Genomic DNA, 21655 nt, shown 5'->3' with positions numbered 1-21655 from the left:
GAAAGGCCCGCCTCGAGGCACACTGCTCCTGTGCCTGCTTCAGGACTAAATGCATCTCCTGTCACTGGCCGCTCCCAGTGCCAGTTCAGCTGCTGGAAGCACTCAGGTGCTCAGGTCTCCACATGTAAACTCAAAGGTAAACTACAGGATTCAGGTTACCTTTCTCTCACGAATTATACCTGTACCCATAAACAGGGAGCAAGCACTATTTGGAGATAAATATGGTAGGATGTCAGTTTTGAAATGTTGCTGATGATGATCACGTATTTTATGGCATCAAATAAAAGTTTTGCAGGAACAAAATGGACACATATCAAAACTGCTGGAAGTTTAGTCTATCCACCCCGGCACACGGGGTGAGTTCTGTGCTTACATTTTTAAATTCCTGAGTAGACTGTGTAGAATCAGCATCATGGTGACAAATAAAAGTCATTTGGTCAAACAAATGCAAATTGTGAATCTGTCATTATGAGGCCACATCAATGGGAAAATTGAATAGAAGGGCTTTGTGCAGTTTGGAATCGCTCTTTCATCGAAGCCTTGTTTACATTCATATATACAAATCTTCTTTCCTGCAATCTGATCAGTACAGAGCAATCCTCTGCTGTTTGGCCACTGGGGAGCAGCAGCAGTCTGCAGATTTTAAGAAGGGGAGGCGGTTGCTTAACTCTCCTCCTGGTCTCTAACTTCCAATTGTTTGCCTCGTGGGTCAGGTAATCTACACTGTCCCATCTCAAGTTTGATATTATACAGATTTGTCAGTGGCAAGAGCCGTTATAATCACCATATAATGTAAATGAGGACTGCACAGGACAAAAAACGAATTTAAAATAAAATGTTTAGCTATTTTGCTCCACTGCAGCTACACGTTATACTGCTTCATCGCTCCCTCAAAAAAGGTGGCACAGAAGTCCTATTTATCTGGATGGGATTCTTGTGAGCCCATATAGAGGAACTGCTGCCACCTGTTGGTCAAGTTGCACAATTACCATAACTGCTCATGGCCACACACTGTACAGAGTACAAGTTTCCATTGGATGGCAATTAAAGGATAGGTTCACATGTTACAACCCTTGTTTAAAGCAGACAGACATATCCACATATACATTAAAAGGCTTATTGGCCACTGCAATTGTTCCTCCTGTCCATACCGGTGGCAAGGAGTCCCTCCCTAGTGGGATTTCAGTGTAAGGGACGGCAGACACAATCCACAAAAGTTTACCTGGAGCGTATGTGAGGCTTTCAGCTGCGTGATTAGACAAATGAAATGTGTGCCTCCACAGACTGTGTTTTTTGCTGAGCTGCAGCAGAGGGATAGCAACAGAGAGAGGGAATCTGTTTGTAACTTTGGAAAAATATATAATATCTAATATGTCTAACTCAGACTGCTGATAGGTGGTCGTGATCACAGGTGTTGATAGTTTACTGTAATAAGACTCACAACACCACCAGAAGCCTCAAAAATGATTAATACCGGGACAGTAGCAGGAACCTGTGCTTTTCCTACAGTACACCTTGTGTCATAGTGTGTGGCCCCTGCTCCCTTGTCAGGAATAAACCCCATCTGTTGCAAGCAACAGCAACCTTCCACCTTTAAAACTTGTCATTGTAAAAGGCCAGTTACTTTTCAATGTGACTTTTCTATTAAAGAGCCTGGATTTTATATCAAGCTACTGTCTCGGTTGAGGCCTGGGGAATACTGACCCCCAGCTGAGCTTATCTGAAGTCATCACTCTAACATCCTAACATGCCAAACTAGCACTTAATGTGCACTTTTGGTGCACTTCTTTGCCCGATCTCCTTGCACTTTGTCTTTTGAACGGATCTAATACTTGGGACTTACTCCAACATCTCCTACTGTACTGAAGCTTTAGCATTGTCCCTCACTTGTAAGTTACTTTTCTGTAAAAGCAGAAATGTTCACTTGACTAAATAATACCATGAAAACACATTGACTGCATTGAAGTGAAGGTAAAATCTCTTTTCAAGCTGTCACAAGATGCTTTATTATTTTTTCAACTATGAATACAAATTTCAAACTAGCAAGCACAATAATGATCATAGGTAATAAGCAATAACAGAGTTTCTCTTTATATATGTGGCATTTTTCATCTGATGATCCTTGTTTGTTATCAGGTCAGTTGCATAAATGATCAAGATTTCCTCTGTCTCCCAAGTTGAGTCAGTTTCCTGGTTTAGGTTTGGCCCAGACAGGCTTTTTACGCTGATGCAGTGGAGGGCAAGCGGGGGGGAGCGGCTTGCGGCTCTGGTAAGGCCTATTTCCTGGTAAGGAGAGTGCTGGATCTCTCAGTAGAAGTCGAGAGCTTTCACCCTTCGAGGAGGTCAGTGTTTCTGATTTGGCACGTGGGCAGATGATGACAGGAGCACATGTTTTAGGGATGATGGTGGTCATGGTCCGTGTCAGGACTCGCCCTCTTCTGGACGCCAGTGAAGGAGCTGTTGGAGGCTTCTGTTTCTTGTCTGGACCTTTGCTCTCTTGTTGTGCTTTGGGATGGGTCTGTTGCAGAATGTGGGACTGCCAGCTCTGCAGCTTACACTCCAAGTCTTTCAGAGCCTTGTCAGTGTAGGCCTGCATTTCTTTACGCACCTGAGAAATCTGGTCCTCAAAATCACTCCTTAAGGCTTTTTTACTAGCCTCAAGCTTTTCTTCAAAAATTGCACACAAGTCCTCCGCCTTTAGATCCATCTCACCTTTGCACTCATCTGTCGACATCTCTTCTTGTCTCTCCTCTTCACTGTTGACATCCTTGCCCTCCAGTTCACTGTTCACCTGCGCCATCTCCATTTCTCTGTTCTTGACTCTCTGCACTAGCTGAAGTATGCTGCTCTTTGGAGCCTTCATACCCGCTTGTGATCTGATCTGGTTACGTACCTGTTGGAAAACAGACTGCATCTTTGCCTGTGTCTCCTTTTCTGCAGCAGCGCCGTCCTCCAGACATTCATCATCCAGACTGACAGAGGAGATCTGCTCTTCCACTGTAGCAGCGTCAGTGCCCCGCTGTTGCTCCTGCTGTTCACCGGTCACCAGTATCTGTGGGTTTGTTTCCGAGGATAATTCACTCATTTCTATTTCTCGTCTTAACAGCTGTACCTAGAACGGAGCCACTACAATTATGTGAGGATTGCTGGCGTGGGAAGGACCTAACTGACTGCGGTGTCTGTCCTTAGAGAGATTGAACATCAGGGGATTTAGGCCTACAGTTTAGTGTAATGCAGTGTGATGTATGAGGAAATCTTTAAAAACACTATGGTGCATCAGCAATGCAAGTTAAACCAGTTAAATGATCAAATCTATCAACATTCAGCATTTCCAAGTAGATGAGACCATTAAAAACTTGGAATAAGTGCTTCTGTTTGCTAAAGCAGAACCTAAGTGTAGTGGAAGCGTAACTCGGTCCAGTGGCACTTAAACTACAACTACACCTCCCATATCACGCTATTAAATTATCCAACAGCTGTAGTTATGAAAAACATATGTAATTGTTTTATCCAGTACGGTGTATTCCTCTGTCTTCATGTGTGTAGTTGTATCCGGTGACAACAGCGATCCTCCTGGTAACAGCATGAAAAACAAAGATCCCTAGGGACAGTCACAGTGGGAGCTCGGAGGGGTGGGCTCGAAGATTCTCATTAGTGAGCTGCTGCTGGAGCGCGGAGCTGTAACACACAACTAAGAAACCTGTAATACTAAAGTAAGGCTGTTCTAAATATCTATCAAGAATAGCTTTCATAAAGATGTCGATAGACTGTACCTTGAGCCTCTCAAAGTTGCAAGAGAAGCAAAAATTATACCAGACATGACAAAGGCAAACCTAATATTGATCTAATTATTACAATCAAATAATCAAGTAATCGCATAAAATAATGACTCTAGGTGGAAAATAATAAAGATATTATCTCTGAGTCTGTAGGTCAGGGGTGGTTCTCGGTAGTGTGTGTTATACAGGGGGTTATTGCAGGAGGTCACAGTGGGGATCCGTGTGTCCTTGTGTCTGTGCACATATTTAGTGCAGCTTTCGCTCAGATGGCTTGAAGGTTGTTCTGATTGTTTCCTCGCACCATGAAGTTAAAGTTTAGTGCAGAGATAATCGATGAATGGTATGTTCTTGCAGAAAACTCAACTTATCTACTATTTTTTTTGTGTGTGTGTTTTGGGGTCACAATCTGGACAGTTTGATTGTTTTCAGTGTTTGGGAGTGAAATAACAGGCTCTCCCAAACCTGTGATTGAGTCTGTCGGATTTGTTGCAGGATTCTTTTAGGTTAAGGGCGTTTTATTGTCTGGTGTTGAGACTGAGGAAAAAAATTGTTTTCCTGCTTGGATTGTGGTTCAGGAGCAGTTTGAAGTAATCAGTCAGCGTGGACTATCCTACATTACACAGTTATAGAATTTCAAAATTCACTAAATTGTTGGGGTTTTATCGCAGAGAACTAAAGGGAAGAAACTGTAATTGACAGTACAGGTACACGGCATCGGTACTATATGTGGCTTTCAGATATTTTGAGACATGAAAGAAAGATATAACCCAAATTAAACAGCTATAACACTACAGGTAGAAGCTGTAGTCATAAATCTATTTGATCACATTTACACTGCATCTTCTTTGCAAATGTGGGGTTACATCGTTTTAGCCCCCGCTGTAGTCTCCCCCAAACAGAGTACTTATTGATCAGTTTTATTTTTGATAGCTTTCCTATCATGTTTCTATGGCCGAATCACATTTTTACAACAGTGTCACTGGATAAGTTTGCATTTTTTTCCCCAAGAATAGTCTTTTTAAGTGGAGTAAACAAAATTACATAATACTACAGAAAGATTTTGAGGAAGATTGATGGGATGGGGGCATTTCAAGATGCACGAGGGTTCACTCCGCTCAACCCCACTGAGCCAATGAGAGTCCTGCATGAGTGAGCCTCCTCTCGCTACTAAACGCTAACATATGGGCTTTCTAGTTCTTCTAGAAAAATGCCGCTGTAATTCTAAACCCCCTTTGGACAAACAATTTTCTTTGTCCCTTTGCAGTAAAAAGTCTGGATTTATTCATAACTAAATTTGATTATTTATGATGCATTATGAAGCAGGGAAGCCGTTAAAAATAATTCACTGTTGTTACTCTTTTTTTTAATTTGCAAAATAAAATCTGCCCCACTTCTCTAGGCGGATATACTTCTATGACATTTATTGTAAGCATCATTGCCTGTAACGTCAAACTTACAGTGAGTTTTGTGACGATGAGACCTGTGGTATGTCGACATGTTTTCCCAGGTAATCATTGTATAACAGCGAAAGTTCACCAAGCATCAGTACTCTCCCTCCTCCTCCTCCTCCTCCTCCTCCTCCTCCTCCTCCGGTACCTCCTCCTCACCGGTGGGTGTTGATTTAGAAACTTCCCTCTCAGCTTTTAAATTCAGAAGTTCATTTTAGATTTCATTCTGACAGTCAGGTCAGGCGACTGGGAGCAAGATGGTGAGTTACCAGTCGCTGTTGAGTACTTTTAGTCGGCTTTTTTCTATCATTACCTGTCACAGGGAGTATTTGTCTGTGCATGCAGCATGGCTATTCTGTTTCTTTGTAATATATTGAGTTTATGATGTGCTTTTTGATTGTAGACAACATACACAGACAAAGGCGAAAAGGTAAGTAACCTAATCATATATATTATACCGCAAGTAATGCTGCAGTTAACAAGTAGACCAACACTGAGTGGAAAATTGTTGCACTAAAACAAGGCTTTTCATGCCACTCATCCAGCATTTGTTAGTAATAATATTACTTACTTAATTTTATTTTTTATTAACTAATAACAACAAAAGCTTAAACTTGAATCTTGTATCAGTGATTTATCTATTAAACTGTAATTTCTTCTTGTCTTTAGCATGAGCAGGGCAGATTCCTCTGCTTTGATCACTTAACATTCTGGGTTGGAAATGCAAAACAGGTACGTTAACTGATATCTGCTCACTGTCCACTTCTTTTGGGCATTTTTTTTAAATGTTTTTATTCTGACCAACTCTTCTCACAGTTGAAGGGGTAAACTGTGCACTCAGCAAGGCTATTGGTTCTCCAGAGGGGTGGAGGGGACACAGCATGTAATAAACCATACCAAAGACTCATTTCCCCACTCCCAAGTGTCACAGCAAAAACCGAGTCAAAGCTCACTAGTCTCCAAGAGATGGCGCTGTGGGACAGTTTAAAGCCAACCTCTTGCAAGCATGTTTAATTTTGGCTTAACATGGAAATGAAATATCTCCAAGATTTTCTGATGAGTAAAAACAATTGTCTTATACAGGCTGCATCATATTACTGTAACAAGCTGGGATTTGAGCCTTTGGCTTACCGGGGTTTGGAGACAGGCAGCCGAGAAGTGGTGTCCCATGCAGTCAAACAAGGCAAGGTAAAGAACCTTCAGTGCTTTAAGCCTGGAAGAACAGTATCATCCAAACAGGGAAATCAGACACAGCACACACCAGGCATACGAGAAGATTTCCTTTAGTGCAGCAAAACAAAAATGAGAAACACCGAATTGGTCTCTGAATGTCACTGATTATACTGTGTCTAAACTGTATCTCTGTCCTGAGTAAATCAAATGATTCATGCAGATTTGCTTTTAACCTGTTAATGTTTTCCCTCTGTATTTGACAGATCATTTACGTGTTCTCATCTGCCCTTAATCCTGGAAACAAAGGTACAGCACTGATAAGGAGCTGAATTCACAATATGGTCACAAGTATTTATTTGTATTTTTCCAGAAACGTCACAAAACACAGGTTTAAGGCGATATCTTAAAACAAGCAAGAAAAAATAGTGATCATTTCTACATGCGTTTACGTTATGATAAATTTATTTAGCAATTAAAAAGAAAAACATTTGCAAAATGTCATAATTTAAATGACTACAAAGTGCAATAGTTTGAGATGACTAAAAGGGGAGCTGCTACTATGAAATTCACTGTTCATGCACATATCTTGAGAAAGCTGCCACTGGTTTTTTTATCCCCAACTATTTAGTTTAACCTTTCTGTTATTCTACAAATGACCTTTCCTTCTTGAGGCTTGTGTTCTCTGATGATAAATACTAGATGGTGGTTACAATTAAAACATGTACTTTAATGCCTCACATACATTTTTTGATATCTTAAAAAGTCTGCTACAAGAACACTGAGTTCCTATAATTTAACCCTTATTATAATAAAAATAACTGAAAAAGAAAGAATTATTCAAAACATTTCCTTGACAAGTACTGAAATGCTTTGGTCTAATCAAATTAACCCCAAACAGTATATTTTGCAAAGAACTTGCAAAGTATATCAGCAAAAAAACAAATAAATAAATAAAGTGACTATGTTTGGCTTTTTCTCAGAGATTGGAGATCATTTGGTCAAGCATGGGGATGGCGTGAAGGATATTGCATTTACAGTGGAGGACTGTGATCTCCTCGTGCAGGTAATACTTAAGGTTTCATTTTGCAGGTGCATTCTTAGCTATTTAGTAACACTACATTCACTTTTCAGGTTACATTTAATTGCTGGTAATGAACGCTACTGGATGAATGCTTTTGCTTTCAATGCTCTAACTTTTTCTCTATTCCCAGAAAGCCCGTGAGCGAGGTGCTGTTATTGTAACGGAGCCGCACACTCTGGAGGACAAATATGGTAAAGTCAGGCTGGCTGTGCTTCAAACGGTAAGAGAAGTCGCTAAGTGTGAACCCTATGAATTTACGTTGAACATTTGAGCTACTATTTCAATGTGGTACATTATGAAGTGTCCTTAAGACATGCCAGTATTGTAGACTTGCTTTTGTTTGCTGCAGTATGGTGACACCACACACACCTTTGTGGAGAGAACAGGATACAGTGGGTTGTTTCTGCCAGGATTCCACCCCCCTCTGTTCAAGGACCCTTTATTAGCCAAACTGTGAGTATACACAGGTTATTCTGGTGTTGCCGCAACCATAAGATGATAACACAGCGTGTTTCTGTCTGTATGACAACTAATGAATGATATGTTTGTGTGGTTTTGCTTTCATCCTTCCATGCAGCCCAAGTGGAAAACTGAACTTTATTGATCATGTTGTGGGAAACCAACCAGATGATGAGATGGTTCCAGTTGTTGAATGGTAATGGACTTAAAGGGAGGGAGGGAGGGAGGGAGGGGGTTGTCAAATGCTGTCTGGTTCTTACATAACTCTGCTTTTTTGGCACGGATCAGGGATCAGCATGACTTTGCATATTTTTTAAGTGGGGCTCCAGTGGTTCTCCACATCTGGATCCCGTTTTCCCCTGTCATACAGGGGAAAGGGCAGTTCTCTAAATGAGCAAGCTCATTGGTTAATGCTGAAAAAAGGGGTGCAAAATAGGCTGGAGGTTTTTAGATGAGAAAAACCTGATGGAGCCGGCTAATAGCTGAAACGTCACTCCTTCATGTTTAGCAGGCTGCAATTCTCTAATTCTCCAATTCAGACAGTGACATTCTATAGTAGAGTCAATTCCAGACACCAGTGAAAAGCAAAAACACTAAGCATTTAAAATGACTTACTATGAGGTACATGCATGTTAATACTACAAGTGTATACAGGTATCAGAAGAACCTTCTCTTTCACCGCTTCTGGTCAGTGGATGACAAGCAGCTTCAGACAGAGTTTAGTGCCCTGCGCTCCATTGTAGTGGCAAACTACGAGGAGACCGTGAAGATGCCCATCAACGAGCCTGCCATGGGGAAGAAAAAGTCTCAGATCCAGGCATGTTCTTCACATATTAACAAATATATGGACTAGACACAATTTATTTGTACAATAATGGTTAAATACGAGGTACCCTTTCCCTGTGTTTTCACATACAGGAGTATGTGGAGTACTATGGAGGTCCAGGAGTGCAGCATATAGCCATGAACACATCAGATATCATCACTGCAGTAAGTCTATGAAACACTCTGCTTGGCTCTGTATGTAGATGCATCCCGAACAGCGGCAACAATAATTCTCTGAGGAATCCCTTCTTTGCAGATTCGTAACCTAAAGGAGCGTGGGATGGAGTTTATGTCCGTGCCGGACACCTACTATGACCAGCTGAGGGAGAAGTTGAAACGTTCAAAGGTCAAAATCACAGAGGACCTGAATGTCCTGCAGGTCAGAACTATGGCCATATTTTAACAAACTTGGAGAACTGATGCTGTGTGAACCTCATGTTTTTATGTTTGGTCAGAACTTTGAAGTATTTTTTTTTTGTTTAATTGTAACACAATTTAATTTACTCTCCAATCACGGTGAGTTTACGAGAAAAATGTACATAGACTGTTGTAATTAGTATACAACTGTTCATCTCCATAACAACCTCGTGGAGAAATTCCTTCCGTCAGACAAATACTGTATTATCTGGTTACCTCACTCATACACAGGATCTGAAGATCTTGGTGGACCACGACGACAATGGCTATTTACTTCAAATCTTCACCAAGCCAGTTCAGGATCGCCCCACTGTGTTCTTGGAAGTCATTCAGAGACACAACCACCAGGTGAGGGCGCCACTGGATGGATGAACGCTTTTACAGAAGGAAATACATCTCACAGTAAATTCTGTCTTAATAAGAAAACATCTGTTCTAGGTCAAGTATATCAGTAACTTAAATACATGATTTGTCCTCAGGGCTTTGGTGCAGGAAACTTCAAATCTCTTTTCGAAGCCATTGAAACCGAACAGCATGCCCGAGGAAATCTGACTGTCCTGACACCAAATGGAGTTTCAAAGAACCTGTGAACCCAGTGATATATACACTTTACCGTCCTGAAAAGTCTCAATAACTTTCAGTTAACTACGAAATGACACTGTCTGTTGAGGGTCCTATTTGCTCCTTAAGCGTATTGTACTGATAATTTGCTAAATCAATGCTCTGATATTTTGAGATTGCGTGTTTATTGATGCTGTAAGTCTTTGATATTTTTGTGACTTGCATCTCTTATCAGAATTGAGTGTTTATTTTATTTTAGTTGCTTCATTAATAAGAAGAGTATATCACCAACGCTTTCTTATTATAAAACATTAACAACACAACCAATATTATCGATACAAGCTTGACTCAAGCAAAACACCATTTAAGCTCTCATAAATGAAAACATTTAACTATACATTTATAGTATCATTTGGACAATGAGGCTGACAGACATTTCATTGTAACAGAGACCTACAGCATGATGTTTGGACTGCCCACTTTTTCCCTCCATATTGGAAGACACAATAATTGCAATGTTTAAAAAATTGTTTGCATTGTGTTCACAAACTGTAACGTACAACCAAATGTACTGTTTTATTATAGTTTTTTCCCAGAAATGTTGTTTTAACTGTGGTAACTAGTGCTCATCATTCCATGTCAGACTTCTGTTGATAAAAATCAAAGTTCCAGGTGCTTAATCCCACTCCTGTCTTAAGTGCTGTTCATTATTCAACAAGTAGCACCAAAACTTTTCATTCATATCTTCTCCAGCATGTTGAAGGGCTTTTCTGTGTTCACATATGGCCTCCACTCAGGTATTCACTGTACAGTTTTGAATAGTACTAACAGGGCTTTTTGGACACATATCCAGTGTCTGTATTTATATTGTACAGTTCCTCAGGCAAATTTGGCTCATGACATAATCAGGACACTTCATCAGTGATTAGTTCAAGGAGCCTCTGCAGCTATCTGCTCCACACAAACAAGGAATCTTTGTTTCCTCAATGGGAAACTTGTAGTCATATGTAATCTCCTCGTTGATGCTTATTGGCTGTCGGGAGTAGATCACTATCTTCTTCTGAGACTCCACAGTGATGATCTTAGCATAGCAGTTAGGCTGCAAGAAAGAAAAAAATAATAATAAGAGCAAACCTTTTCATGAGAAGTTATTTTGCATTTAGGATCCTATTAAACAAGTGTTGATCTTATTCAGAATCCCTTTATTCTCCAGCCACAGCCCTGGCAGCTTTTACTCACATTGCAGCTGTGGTTGATAAACCTGGCTAAGTTCCCGCATTTAGTGGCATCAATGATGGTGTCATGATCAACCCTGAACAAATAGCTGCTTCCGATGCCTTCCTCTTCATATCTCCGCTCCCTCCTGTCTGCAATGACCTAAGCAGAAAGAAAACAGATACGCCTGATCATAAGAGTGTTGTTTATCACTACCACCCTACTCACACTCCTGGAAGCTACCCAGAACAAGCAGAGGGTCCCCGTGGGCCACTGGGACAATTGTGGGAAGTCAGGGGGAAAGTGGTTCGTTTAAAAGCTCGTCTGCGCGATTTGCTTGCATTATGAATTTGTTTCTGAGTCTTCTCATTAGTTTCCATTTGTCTCACCTGTCTGATGATTTGGCCCACATACTCAATCACCATCTCATCCGCTGCTATAGGCTCCATGGCAAACAGCCCCCACTCATGGATGTGACTCCTGCTGAAGCAAATTCTCTTCTTTCGAAACTGATATAAGAAGAAACCAAGAGTTTCATTTCAAAATGAGACAAATACCATTTGTTAACACGGGCTCCATCTGGTGCAAACGCTGACATGACAGTTAACTCCTTTCAGGTAATCATTCGAATTACTGTGTATTCTACCATGGAAATTCTGACCACAGCACGATCTGTGCCTCTGGACAGACACGTTGCTGGGGAGTTTTTTTAAATGTCTCAGATTTAGCCTTTTCATATTTCGAGCACGACATTACATTCAAGACTATTGTATTAGTGTGATAGCGGCAATCTAAGCAGCAGTTTTCTCAAAACCTCTGAAAATTAAATGATCTGAATGGCTAGATACCGACAGGCCTTTTTTCTATGCACACACACACACACACACAAACACACACACACACAGACACACACACACACACACACACACACACACACACACACACACACACACACACACACACACACACACACACACACACACACTGGTATTAATACGCCCTTGCTTACACAATTCTTCTTTCTCCATATAAGCATATATGGAAGTGCAGTTGTAAAAACAAAGTTACAAACGAACACAGTGCCTGATGAGGTATAATCCAGTTTATATTAAACAGACAAGGGCTTAAATACTTAAGAAGATTGCATTGTTCCTATGCTTTTTCTCTATTCCAAAAAATACATGGTTATATATGTGGTTTAGGAATGCTAGCAGGTGACAACCAATTCATATCCAATTTATTTGGACCTAAAGTGTTTATATAAACTTCTTTCAAGTAGAACACAGGGTGTTTTTTTTCAGTTGAGTGTACTTATCTTTACTAACAGCAATACCTTACTTACTTTCAGCTGGTTGAACTTGACCAGGTCACTATCGCAGCTGAAAGAGGATAGCAGGCGGCGCTGTTCAGACCTGAAGTCAGATCCAGCACGCAACAATGAGCTCGGTTGCTGGGCTGGGATGGACATTCCCTGCAGACATATATGCTGACATTTAACCCTGAACGGAATAAACTCGGCACTGGGATCATCACAGTTCCCCTCTTTAATACCTGAGTGCTCGTAGATGGAAGCTCAGTGGCCGGCTTTGTGTTGTTGAGGTATTTCATTTTGTCCTTCCTGCTGATTTTATAGAAGCCTTCACTGCGAGCAGAGCCAGTCCTGTGGTTTGGCTGCAAGGATTTGTCATCCTCACTCTTCTCTGCAAGGACTTTTGTCAGTGAGCAACAGTTAAGGATGTCAAGCACAGAATATGATAAACAGTACCCTGTATCAATGAAATACAGTTACCAATTTATCAGAATTTTTCATTTATTCTTGAACTGATGTTTTATAGCAAACTTTTCAAGGAATCCGCAGCAGTACCATACACTTGTTACTTAACTACAACATTATTTAAGCTGTTTCCACATATCCCAGCATTTAAATGTTTGGATTTTGAATTTTTTCCAAATATGATAATTTAATATAATGTGATATTTTTTCAAAAAAGTAAACAAACAAACAAAAATGTAACATTATAGAATTAATCTCTCTTTCTCTTAATTTGTGCATGGTACAGTACAACCTATAAGATAATCACACCTATGCATACATTATCGATTTCTTGGATCTAATTTAATTTAACATGAAACTCTAATGAAAAGGATATGAGGGTGAGGTATCCAGAGGGTGTCACTGAGCCACCCAAAGCCATTATCCTGCTCTTGCAGCCTTTCATACGTACACTGCAGCAGCGTTGCATCTTCTTCATCCAGACCCTCCTTCCAAACACTATGAAGGATTCTCCTTTCCTCACACAGTGAATGCCACCTGTGAGGACGACTGCGGTAAGAGAGTGAACCAGTGCTTCTTTTAAGTGATCTCCGCCGATAATGGGTTCTCCATCTCCTCTTTAGCCTCCTCCACTGCTTTCGCCTAAAGAAGGATTTCTCCTCCTCCAAAAGGGCGGGCATATTCTCAAGTCCCTGCAAGGGCTTCGTTCTCACACACGAACTGATCCACACACCCCTGGCATCGGCAGTGTCAGATGAAGATTCAGAGAGGCTGCATGGAGAGGACGCTGTGATGGGAGAGCCTCTGAGAGAGTCGTCACACAACAGGGGCAGTGAGGTGGCCATCACTTGAGTTTTCCTCCTGTGGACGACTGCTCTTCGGGGTAGGATAATGTCTCTTCCAGGAGTCTTTGGGGCTGTTATATATGGATTGCTGGACAGGGATGGAATAGGTGGTGGGCTGCTGAGAGGCGGGCACATCACTGTGCTATCTTCTGACATCGTCTCTCTGCCAGGTGTTGCTGGAGCCCTCCCAGAGCTGTACTGCGTCCATCCACTTCTCTCCTCTCTACCAGGAGTTTTAGGTACCTCCTGGAATAATAGGTATGGGGCCGCTGGGAGATCGGAGGGAGTTAGAACGAGCAGACCACTCACTTGGGAGAGGGACAGGACTTCACTAGCTTCATCTGAGTCCTCACTTTCCAGTTCAGCTGCTATCCCCTTCCCTGGTGTTTGTGGTCGTTCCACCTCCTCCACGGCAGGAGATGTTGGTTTGCTTTGAATCAGAAGGTCAGGGTCACTGTCCACCAAGCAGCCAGTGGGAGTGAGAGGCCTCAGGTTTTCTATGGTTTCGAGAGACTCCACTGTCCATTCAGGGTTCTCCATCTCCACATCAAGGTTCAGCTCCTCTGCTACACAGATAAATAACAAGGAATTATTACAGAATCATATTTACATCATTCACTCAATACTTTTGTTACATCATTTATAGAATGTACAGCCTTTTTAAAAGGTTAAAAGGCTAATCTGTGAACATTAAAAATCCTGCATGCTGAATATTCAGGCTTTAGATGTACATCAAACAGTATCTGTAAATGCTATTACATGCCAGAAAATTTGGGAAAATCACGGGAAACTTTTGAACACCAATTTTATAATCTTTGACTGACACGCAGTTGGTGCGGTAAACTAATTCGATCTGAAGTATGTTGGACATATAACCTGGAAGTCCTAGAGGTGAGGGGGGTTGTAGGTCCTGAGGTTCACTGCTTTGGAGCTCCATCAGGGCACCTAAGTCACAGGTGTCTTGTTGACAGGGTGTGTACTGGTTCTCTCTTTCCTCCCTTTGGAACGGATCCGACCAGGCCTGCTTGCAGAGATCCAGCTGAGCGCCGGGGGTTAGCGGACCTGAGGAGTTAAGGGGGGGCTCAAGCTCCACTGACTCTTCATCTGACGTTATCACTATACACTGGTCACTCCTGTTGTCCTCGTCGTCCTCCTCCATTTCTCCATCTTCAGGACTGAGGTTAGAGTCAGACAAGTCCTCAAAGCTCTCTGAGGAGAACAAGTCAGAGGAGTCGAAGTCTGACGAGTACTCGCTTTCCCCTGAGGAGCTGGTCTCTGAAAAAGTCTCTATAACTGAAAACAGAAAAAAAAAATTTTTCTCATAGGTATATGATTCTTCATTAGCTTTCAGTGTTCCAACTGTATGACCTTATGACGTACCTCCATCTAAGCAATGCACTTCATCACTAGTGTGGGAGATGACGGCTACTTCATCATCCGCGTGTTTTTGTGCCACTTCGTTTTCTTCCTCGGGATGATTATTGTCGTCATCATCACCATCATTATCTCTGTCACACTAAATAAAGCACCCGTTATATTATGCAGTCTTAGGAATTTCTTAGTTTCAGCGTACCCACAGTCTATCATGTCAGTACTTTGTATACTCTGGCAAAGCTGTATGTGGAAAATCAACCATTTCCAACTTCTGTAAAACAATCACAGCCGATTATGAGCTACTTATGGAAATATGTGTAAGCTTTTTACTTCAAGACATGACCTAATCAACTTGCAAGCAAGGTTTTCTTTTGAAAACTTGTAACAAAGTAATGGCGTTACACTGCAATTCAGAATATGGATTTTTTTTTTTTTTTTGGTAATTTTACTATTCTTTTCTTGAAAAATCTCTATTTACCAGATTTTGAGGAACATCATCATCTAGCACAATAGCCCCTGCTTTGTCTGGTATCGTTTCTTCATCTTCAACTGGGTTACCCGCTTCTTTCCCTTCAACGTCATCATCATCACTGTCAAGCTCATGAGGTCTTGCATGTCTGCGTTTAGGTCTCTCAGATGCAGGTCTCAAAATGTCATCCCCCTGTTTCACATCTTAAGCCCCACGGAAAGAGAGCAACACAGCTGATCAAGCTACAGTCTAGAATAGACTAGTGAAGAAGTTAATACATAGAAAATAAGGGTTAGCTGCATTAAAAGCACTGACCAGAATTTTCAGGCGTGGCAGACAACACATTTTCTGTCTCTTTTGATGTAGCAGGATCATCTGCTCTTTTCCTTTTTACCTGCGTTACAATAAGTTATTTTACATTACATTAAGTTATGCATCACTCAGAGGTTAAATGACGGTGTGTTTCAGAGTACAGCAAGCAGAATAGTTTACCTTGAAGGATGGTAATAGATGTTTTTTGCCCTGGCCACTGATGTGACTGAGGGGATTTTGTTGTTTGTTCCTCTCTTCCACACTTCCCGGTCCACATTTCAAAGGAGAAACTTGTATCTTATGAATAAAACAACAACAATAATAAACGTACTGGCTCCAAAAGTGTATTACTATTAAAGGGTACCATAGGACACAGAAAAAAAAAAGAAAAAAAAAATTCATTGGCCGCTGTAAAGAACTTACCTTTGTTTTTTTCTCTTGACAGTACCACCAGTCCTCAAATGCCTTGAAAGCAACCCCTTCAATCATTCTACGTGTAATGTCCTTCTTAAGGATTGACTTCAGTTCATCCATGAGGACTTCTAAAACTTTTTCTACTGTGACCTTATGAGGGTCTTCTCGCACAAGCCGGTAGTCTGGTGGTGGCACAAAGGGGTTAAAACTGGGAAAAGGAGGCGTGGGCCAAGGTGGTCGAGGGAATGGTAAAGGTGCGTTGCCACGCCTCGGAGGATTCCCCTTATCAAAAAGACCTGCAGGCTGCATGGGCAAGGGATACGTGTACACAGGAGGCGGAACAGAAGGCAGCACCAACAAAGGTGGAGGGGGTCTCAGAAAAGCTGGTGGAGGAGGAATAGAAGGAGGAGGTGGAACAGGAGGTGGAGGAATGGGGATCCTGATGTGAGGGCCTGGAGGGGGAATCCAACCTGGAGGTGGGATGGGAATGGTGCCATTTGGCAGGCGAGGTGGGACAGGGGGAATAGATGGGGGAAAGGGGGGAACAGGGAAAGGCAGTGGGGCAAATGGTGGATGGGAGCATCTAGCTGTAATAGCAGGAGAACCTTTGGGGGAAAGTTGTTGAGAAGAAAATGGTGGAGGCTGAGGAAGAGAAGTGATGTCTTTTGTTGGTTCCAGAGCTTCAGATTGTCTGTTATTGGAGTGCTCCTCATCCTCATTTGGTGCATGATGATCCTGAGTACGGTGAGAAAAAAATATCAGTGGCTGATTTATAGCACAACAGAAATACTTTTAAATAGATAACAACGTAAAAACTACTGCTTTTATTATCTTCATGATGTATGTAGAGATCTAGAAAAATTACCTTTGGACATGATAATGAATGGAACCTTTCCGCATCTTTGTCATTGTTTATGTGAGCCCTCCTTTCAAAATTTGTGGTATCAGATGGAGTGGGAGACTGGGAGTTTCTTGTAAGAAACGAAACAGCTTGAAGAGTTTCATCCTCTTCATTTTCAATGAGAGGCGTTAGACTGCCATGCACCAGATCATTGTAGGAGTGCTGGTGGCTGGTTCTGAAGGGTCCACAAGACACCGGAGTGCAAACAAGTGAGTCATCTGAGAAAGGAGAGTTATTAGCTGAGCAAGGTGAAGCCGGGCTGTCCTGAGAGTGCACACCAGCCTCCAAAGTCTGTCTATCACAGTATGAGGGGTCAGTGCTCTGGGTGTTTATCAGCAAATTTTCAATGCGGGAGTCCAAACTCTCTACCTCTGGCTGGGGGCTGCTGGAGGAACAGTTTACAGTAGTTTGAGATAAGTCTGTTATGTGTGCATGGTCATCAGGTGGAGAGGATGCTGCTGTCTGCTGGTCCACTGTGAAATTAATGCTCAGGACACTGAAAGAGTTGCAGTTCAGAGGTAAAGTCTTGAAGGGAGCAGGGACCACGTCTCTGGACTCTTGACAGGGGGAGGCAAGGTTAAAAGACATGTCTGTACCATTGTGACTAGAGGATTGCGCCCTGTGACCCCACAGTGCAAGCTGCTGGCTGCTAGTTTGCAGGGCGTGTGGTGGCTGCGGTTGGCAGTGCTTCAAAATTAAGTTCACATCTGAGACTTCGCTAGCTCCCCGGTGACACCTCGCAGGTTTGCGATGGCAGAGCTCTCGCCTTACAGGTTTGTGAACACTATAGGCGGAGGGCTCCCCCTGGAGGACCGGAGTCGCCTGAAGACTGGAGTAGCAAGAGTCCTGGGAGAGAGGAGTCGCAGACAAGCAAGGAGTGCGGGGGGTTCCCTGAGAACGTGGTGTAAGCCCAAAGCTGCACGGTGTATCCTGCCAAATACTGGAGTAGGCTGTGTCCAGAGAGAGTGGTGTAGCAATGCTGGTGGGGCTGGAGACACTGCCCCGTCGCTGTGTGGCTGCGCTGCCCTGTTATACATACATAATACAGAAAAAACAAGAAAACAACTGATGAATATTATAGTTAAAAAAACATGTTAATTTAACTGCTGGTTCGTAAGTATTGAATACACCATCACAAGTAGCACTGAAATGTTTACCAGCAAACTGTCGATTAAGCTTTGAAGAGCTTGCTCACTGCTGCCCACTGGCAACGTCCAGGGAGTATAAAGGCCACGTAAGAGGAGCTGGAGATATCGCGCCCTGTTTTCACCTGAGGAGGGTTGAACATTACAACTAATCAACACAATCAACAGGATTAAAACTGACACTTTTACTATACAAAAATGTGATGTATACCTGAGATCAGCTTTACCTTTAGGATCAACTTCCACATGAATAATATTTCCCATCACTGACATCTGATGGAGGTGCTGAACAGCTTCGTTTGCAGCCCCCACCGTGTCAAAGACAACCTTTGCAATCCCTAAATGCTTCTTGTTTTGGGGATTGTAAAATATTTCCACTTCTTCCACATTCCCATATTTTTTGCACATATTAGTCAAGAAGGTCTCCCGTATATTGTCATTTAACCCGGAAAATGTCACTTCTTTGGGAGGAACAGGGCCGACGTACCATTCATCAACCTGAAAGGACATAGGTAGACAACAACAACAACAACTATTATTATTATGATGATGTTCATTTTTAGTTTTGCTATTGTTACCATTATGTTGACCATAAAAAAATACCTTAAATTTAGGCACTAAAAGGTCGGTCTTATTGCATTTGCTCCACAGGCGGCAGATGCGGGGATCTCTGACAGTACTCACAGGAAACAGACCTAAGTCCTCAACCTGTTGAGGTAAACAACACCCATCATTAAAATGGCGCAATGTTTTAGCGGGCAAAATGTACTTCACTGCTATTATCTATAAAAGACAGACAATAAAGACGTATTTCAAAAGGCTCACGGGTATGTTAAAATGTTGTCCATCATAACGGAAGACTTTGTACAGTCCTTTTGTCAACGCAGGGTCAATAATCAACTTGCAACTTCTCCAGTGCTGAGGCGGTGTTTCTCTCTCAGTAGTTTGTTTTTCGCTTTCCATTACATTCGTCAAAACCTGGAAACACCGAAAATAAACACCGTATGCTGTCATTCTGTAGCAGGGCAACGCTGACATTAGTCCTCCGCTGGAGGTTAACACGCCCCAACAGGTGATGGAGGGCATCACCTGCAACGTTGTCCCTCTCGAAAAAGATGACAGGACGTACAGGGACGCCTGTCCAAACACACCGAGTGAAGTCTGACCAAACGCGTCTGCTTCGCGTACCTGTACCAAAGTTTCATCCTTTGATGGAGCAACATTGTGGAAAGGCTGCGGTGGTTTTCAGCGTCGTCGCCCAGGTCAGACGACGGATCCATCCGCCGAAAGACAGGGATGAAATATAGATCCTCCGGCGAGGCGGAAGAGCACAAAAAGTCGGACGAGGGTGAGGTAACAGGTGACAGGTGTGAACTTTCAATTCACAATAAAAATCGAAAAATGTCGTTGGTGTCTAATAAATAAAAATGTAAAGTAGAAAATCAGTGAGCACAGTATTATATATGCAGTTTTTAAGCCATGACTACAGACTGCAACTCCGGTACAATATACTGAAAGGCAACATTCATATATGGTCCCTTACAAAACAAATAAAATATATCCTTTAAAAAAGAACAGCCCTAGCATTTTGAATGAAGGAAGGAAATAAAATGTTGCGACACTGATCTTTTACATGTTTATTTCTAGCTTCTAACACCCGAATAAAACTTTAACACATCTGCGTATACAAAAAAATAGCAACATATTATTGCATAGTATGAGAATGTTTTTATGTATAATAATAAAAATCAATTATAGATAATACGTAAAGAGCTATAGATTTATTGATGAAACATTCAATACAGTATTGTAGCTGATGCAAGTTCCTTTGAGGCTGTTTATATACTTGAGATATTCACAGAAAGTGGAGTAGTCCATTGCGAGAAGGACTATAAGTAGGTGTGTTTCAAAGCGTGAATGTCCCAGAAAGCACTTCCGAACCGTTACATCTGTTCATACCTCTGCCTCCAGGATGGCGTACAAATGACTTGTAAGTGATTCAGCCTCCCTACATGGTTTCTACTGCAGTCACAGTTTCTGTTTACCTCTGGGCTATTTCCACAGTATATACACTGCTGGGACCAGCAGTTCACTGGTAGCGTCCTTCCCCATCTGTCTTTCCACAAAACACGACCCAGAAAGGATCAGGAGCAAGCAAAGGAAACACCAGCCAGCAAGAAGAATGAAAGGTTTTTAGTGCTGGAGACAGGGGTTGTGGGTTAACAACGCTACTCACAGTTTACACTAAAGGAGTCTTTCCAGAGGTGACAGACTTACACTGAGGCTCAGCTGTACTTGGCTATTGTCACTGGATCTGTATTTTCACGTCGGTGGCTGAACAAATGCTGAAGAAAGCTATTATTATGTAAAAACTTCACATAATAAAGTGTTTATTATTCATTTAATAATTGGCAGTTAAGTATTAAGAGACTAAAGATAATTTTCTTTCATGAATATGTCCGATCTGCGTTTGACATAAGTGTTGTAAATATGAGGTACAGAGGGCAGCAGTTTCGGCCACATCTCGCTAAGACACTGCAGGTAAGGTCTCATTCCTTACTCACACTTTTGAAATCACACTGTCAAACAGGTAGCCCACGTCTGTGGAAGGCGTGCTGTGTCATTCCTCAACAGGATAACAGAAACACAATCACCTGTCCTTTTTGTCTTTACTCCCAACAGTCAGAATACTACGCTTATGTAGGTGAGAATCACCTGAGAAGGTTGCAAAATTTCACTATTTATAATTTATTCTTTAAATGTATAATTTTAGTTTTATTTTTGCTTTATTATGAGGCACTGAATTTTCAAAACATGATGGTATATGAAGTTATATGATGTCTTCAATACCAGGTCAAGAGGACCATGATCGCTTGTGACCTCTCTCCTACCAAAATGTCAACGTGGTGCTGATCTGCTATAAGGTCATGTGCCCTTCAAGATCTGATAATGTCTTTATAAAAGTATCTATGTGTCTTTACTTGCTAATATCAGGGTTGGTGTAAATTCACTTTAACCACTTACTCCAAATCATTAATTAAAGACACGTTTTTTTAAAATGTGACAGAGGGGACCTCCCATCTCGACCTATGCATTATAATCATTTTGCAATTAGTACTCCCAAATACCACAATATAAGTACGTTCATTATATTTTAGTGGTACAACATTTCTGGGATGGGATGCCCATCATGCTTGTTGGGTGCAAAGCAGACAAACTCCGATTTAATGAGGCCGGAAAGCTGTCAAATCTATTCAGGTGTCCAGACAAACCAACTCCAGTGGGCATGATTGGGATGAGCCATGTATTATTACCTACATATAGTTGGTATTACCTTTGAAAAGACATGTTAGTGTGTAACCACAATACAGAATTCAGTGAAAAGTCACGCATTTGAGGGAATAAAACTCTATTCTGACAGGGTGAAGCAGCCAGAAGGAAAATCAGTGCTGTGCTGTACCTT

The 21655-nt window shown here is 41.8% G+C and overlaps 2 protein-coding genes across 2 annotated transcripts; one reads left to right on the top strand and one right to left on the bottom strand.

The window, feature by feature from the left end:
• The first annotated feature begins 5473 nt into the window (after nucleotides 1-5473).
• hpdb (4-hydroxyphenylpyruvate dioxygenase b) lies at nucleotides 5474-10410 on the top strand. Its single transcript, XM_040155801.1, has 14 exons — nucleotides 5474-5487; nucleotides 5631-5657; nucleotides 5897-5959; nucleotides 6311-6415; nucleotides 6664-6706; nucleotides 7381-7463; nucleotides 7612-7701; nucleotides 7831-7934; nucleotides 8059-8136; nucleotides 8595-8757; nucleotides 8859-8930; nucleotides 9022-9144; nucleotides 9414-9530; nucleotides 9662-10410. The coding sequence occupies exons 1-14, from the start codon at nucleotides 5485-5487 to the stop codon at nucleotides 9770-9772; spliced, it is 1182 nt and encodes a 393-aa protein (XP_040011735.1). The 5' UTR covers nucleotides 5474-5484; the 3' UTR covers nucleotides 9773-10410.
• A 258-nt stretch (nucleotides 10411-10668) lies between these two features.
• LOC120804967 (histone-lysine N-methyltransferase SETD1B-like) lies at nucleotides 10669-19155 on the bottom strand. The gene is made up of 14 exons (XM_040154720.1): nucleotides 19018-19155; nucleotides 18796-18900; nucleotides 18420-18690; nucleotides 18193-18317; nucleotides 17192-18073; nucleotides 16156-16881; nucleotides 14958-15093; nucleotides 14454-14870; nucleotides 13109-14143; nucleotides 12510-12676; nucleotides 12301-12429; nucleotides 11348-11467; nucleotides 10983-11120; nucleotides 10669-10842 (listed from the first exon to the last, which is right to left on the bottom strand). Exons 1-14 carry the CDS (start codon nucleotides 19153-19155, stop codon nucleotides 10669-10671), a joined length of 4563 nt encoding a protein of 1520 aa, XP_040010654.1.
• Between the last annotated feature and the right edge of the window lie 2500 nt (nucleotides 19156-21655).

The sequence above is a fragment of the Xiphias gladius genome, chromosome 19 (genome assembly GCF_016859285.1).
Source record: "Xiphias gladius isolate SHS-SW01 ecotype Sanya breed wild chromosome 19, ASM1685928v1, whole genome shotgun sequence".
Lineage (NCBI taxonomy): Eukaryota > Metazoa > Chordata > Actinopteri > Istiophoriformes > Xiphiidae > Xiphias > Xiphias gladius.
The sequence above is the reverse complement of the archived record's forward strand: the minus strand, read 5'-3'. Positions and strand labels throughout refer to the sequence as shown.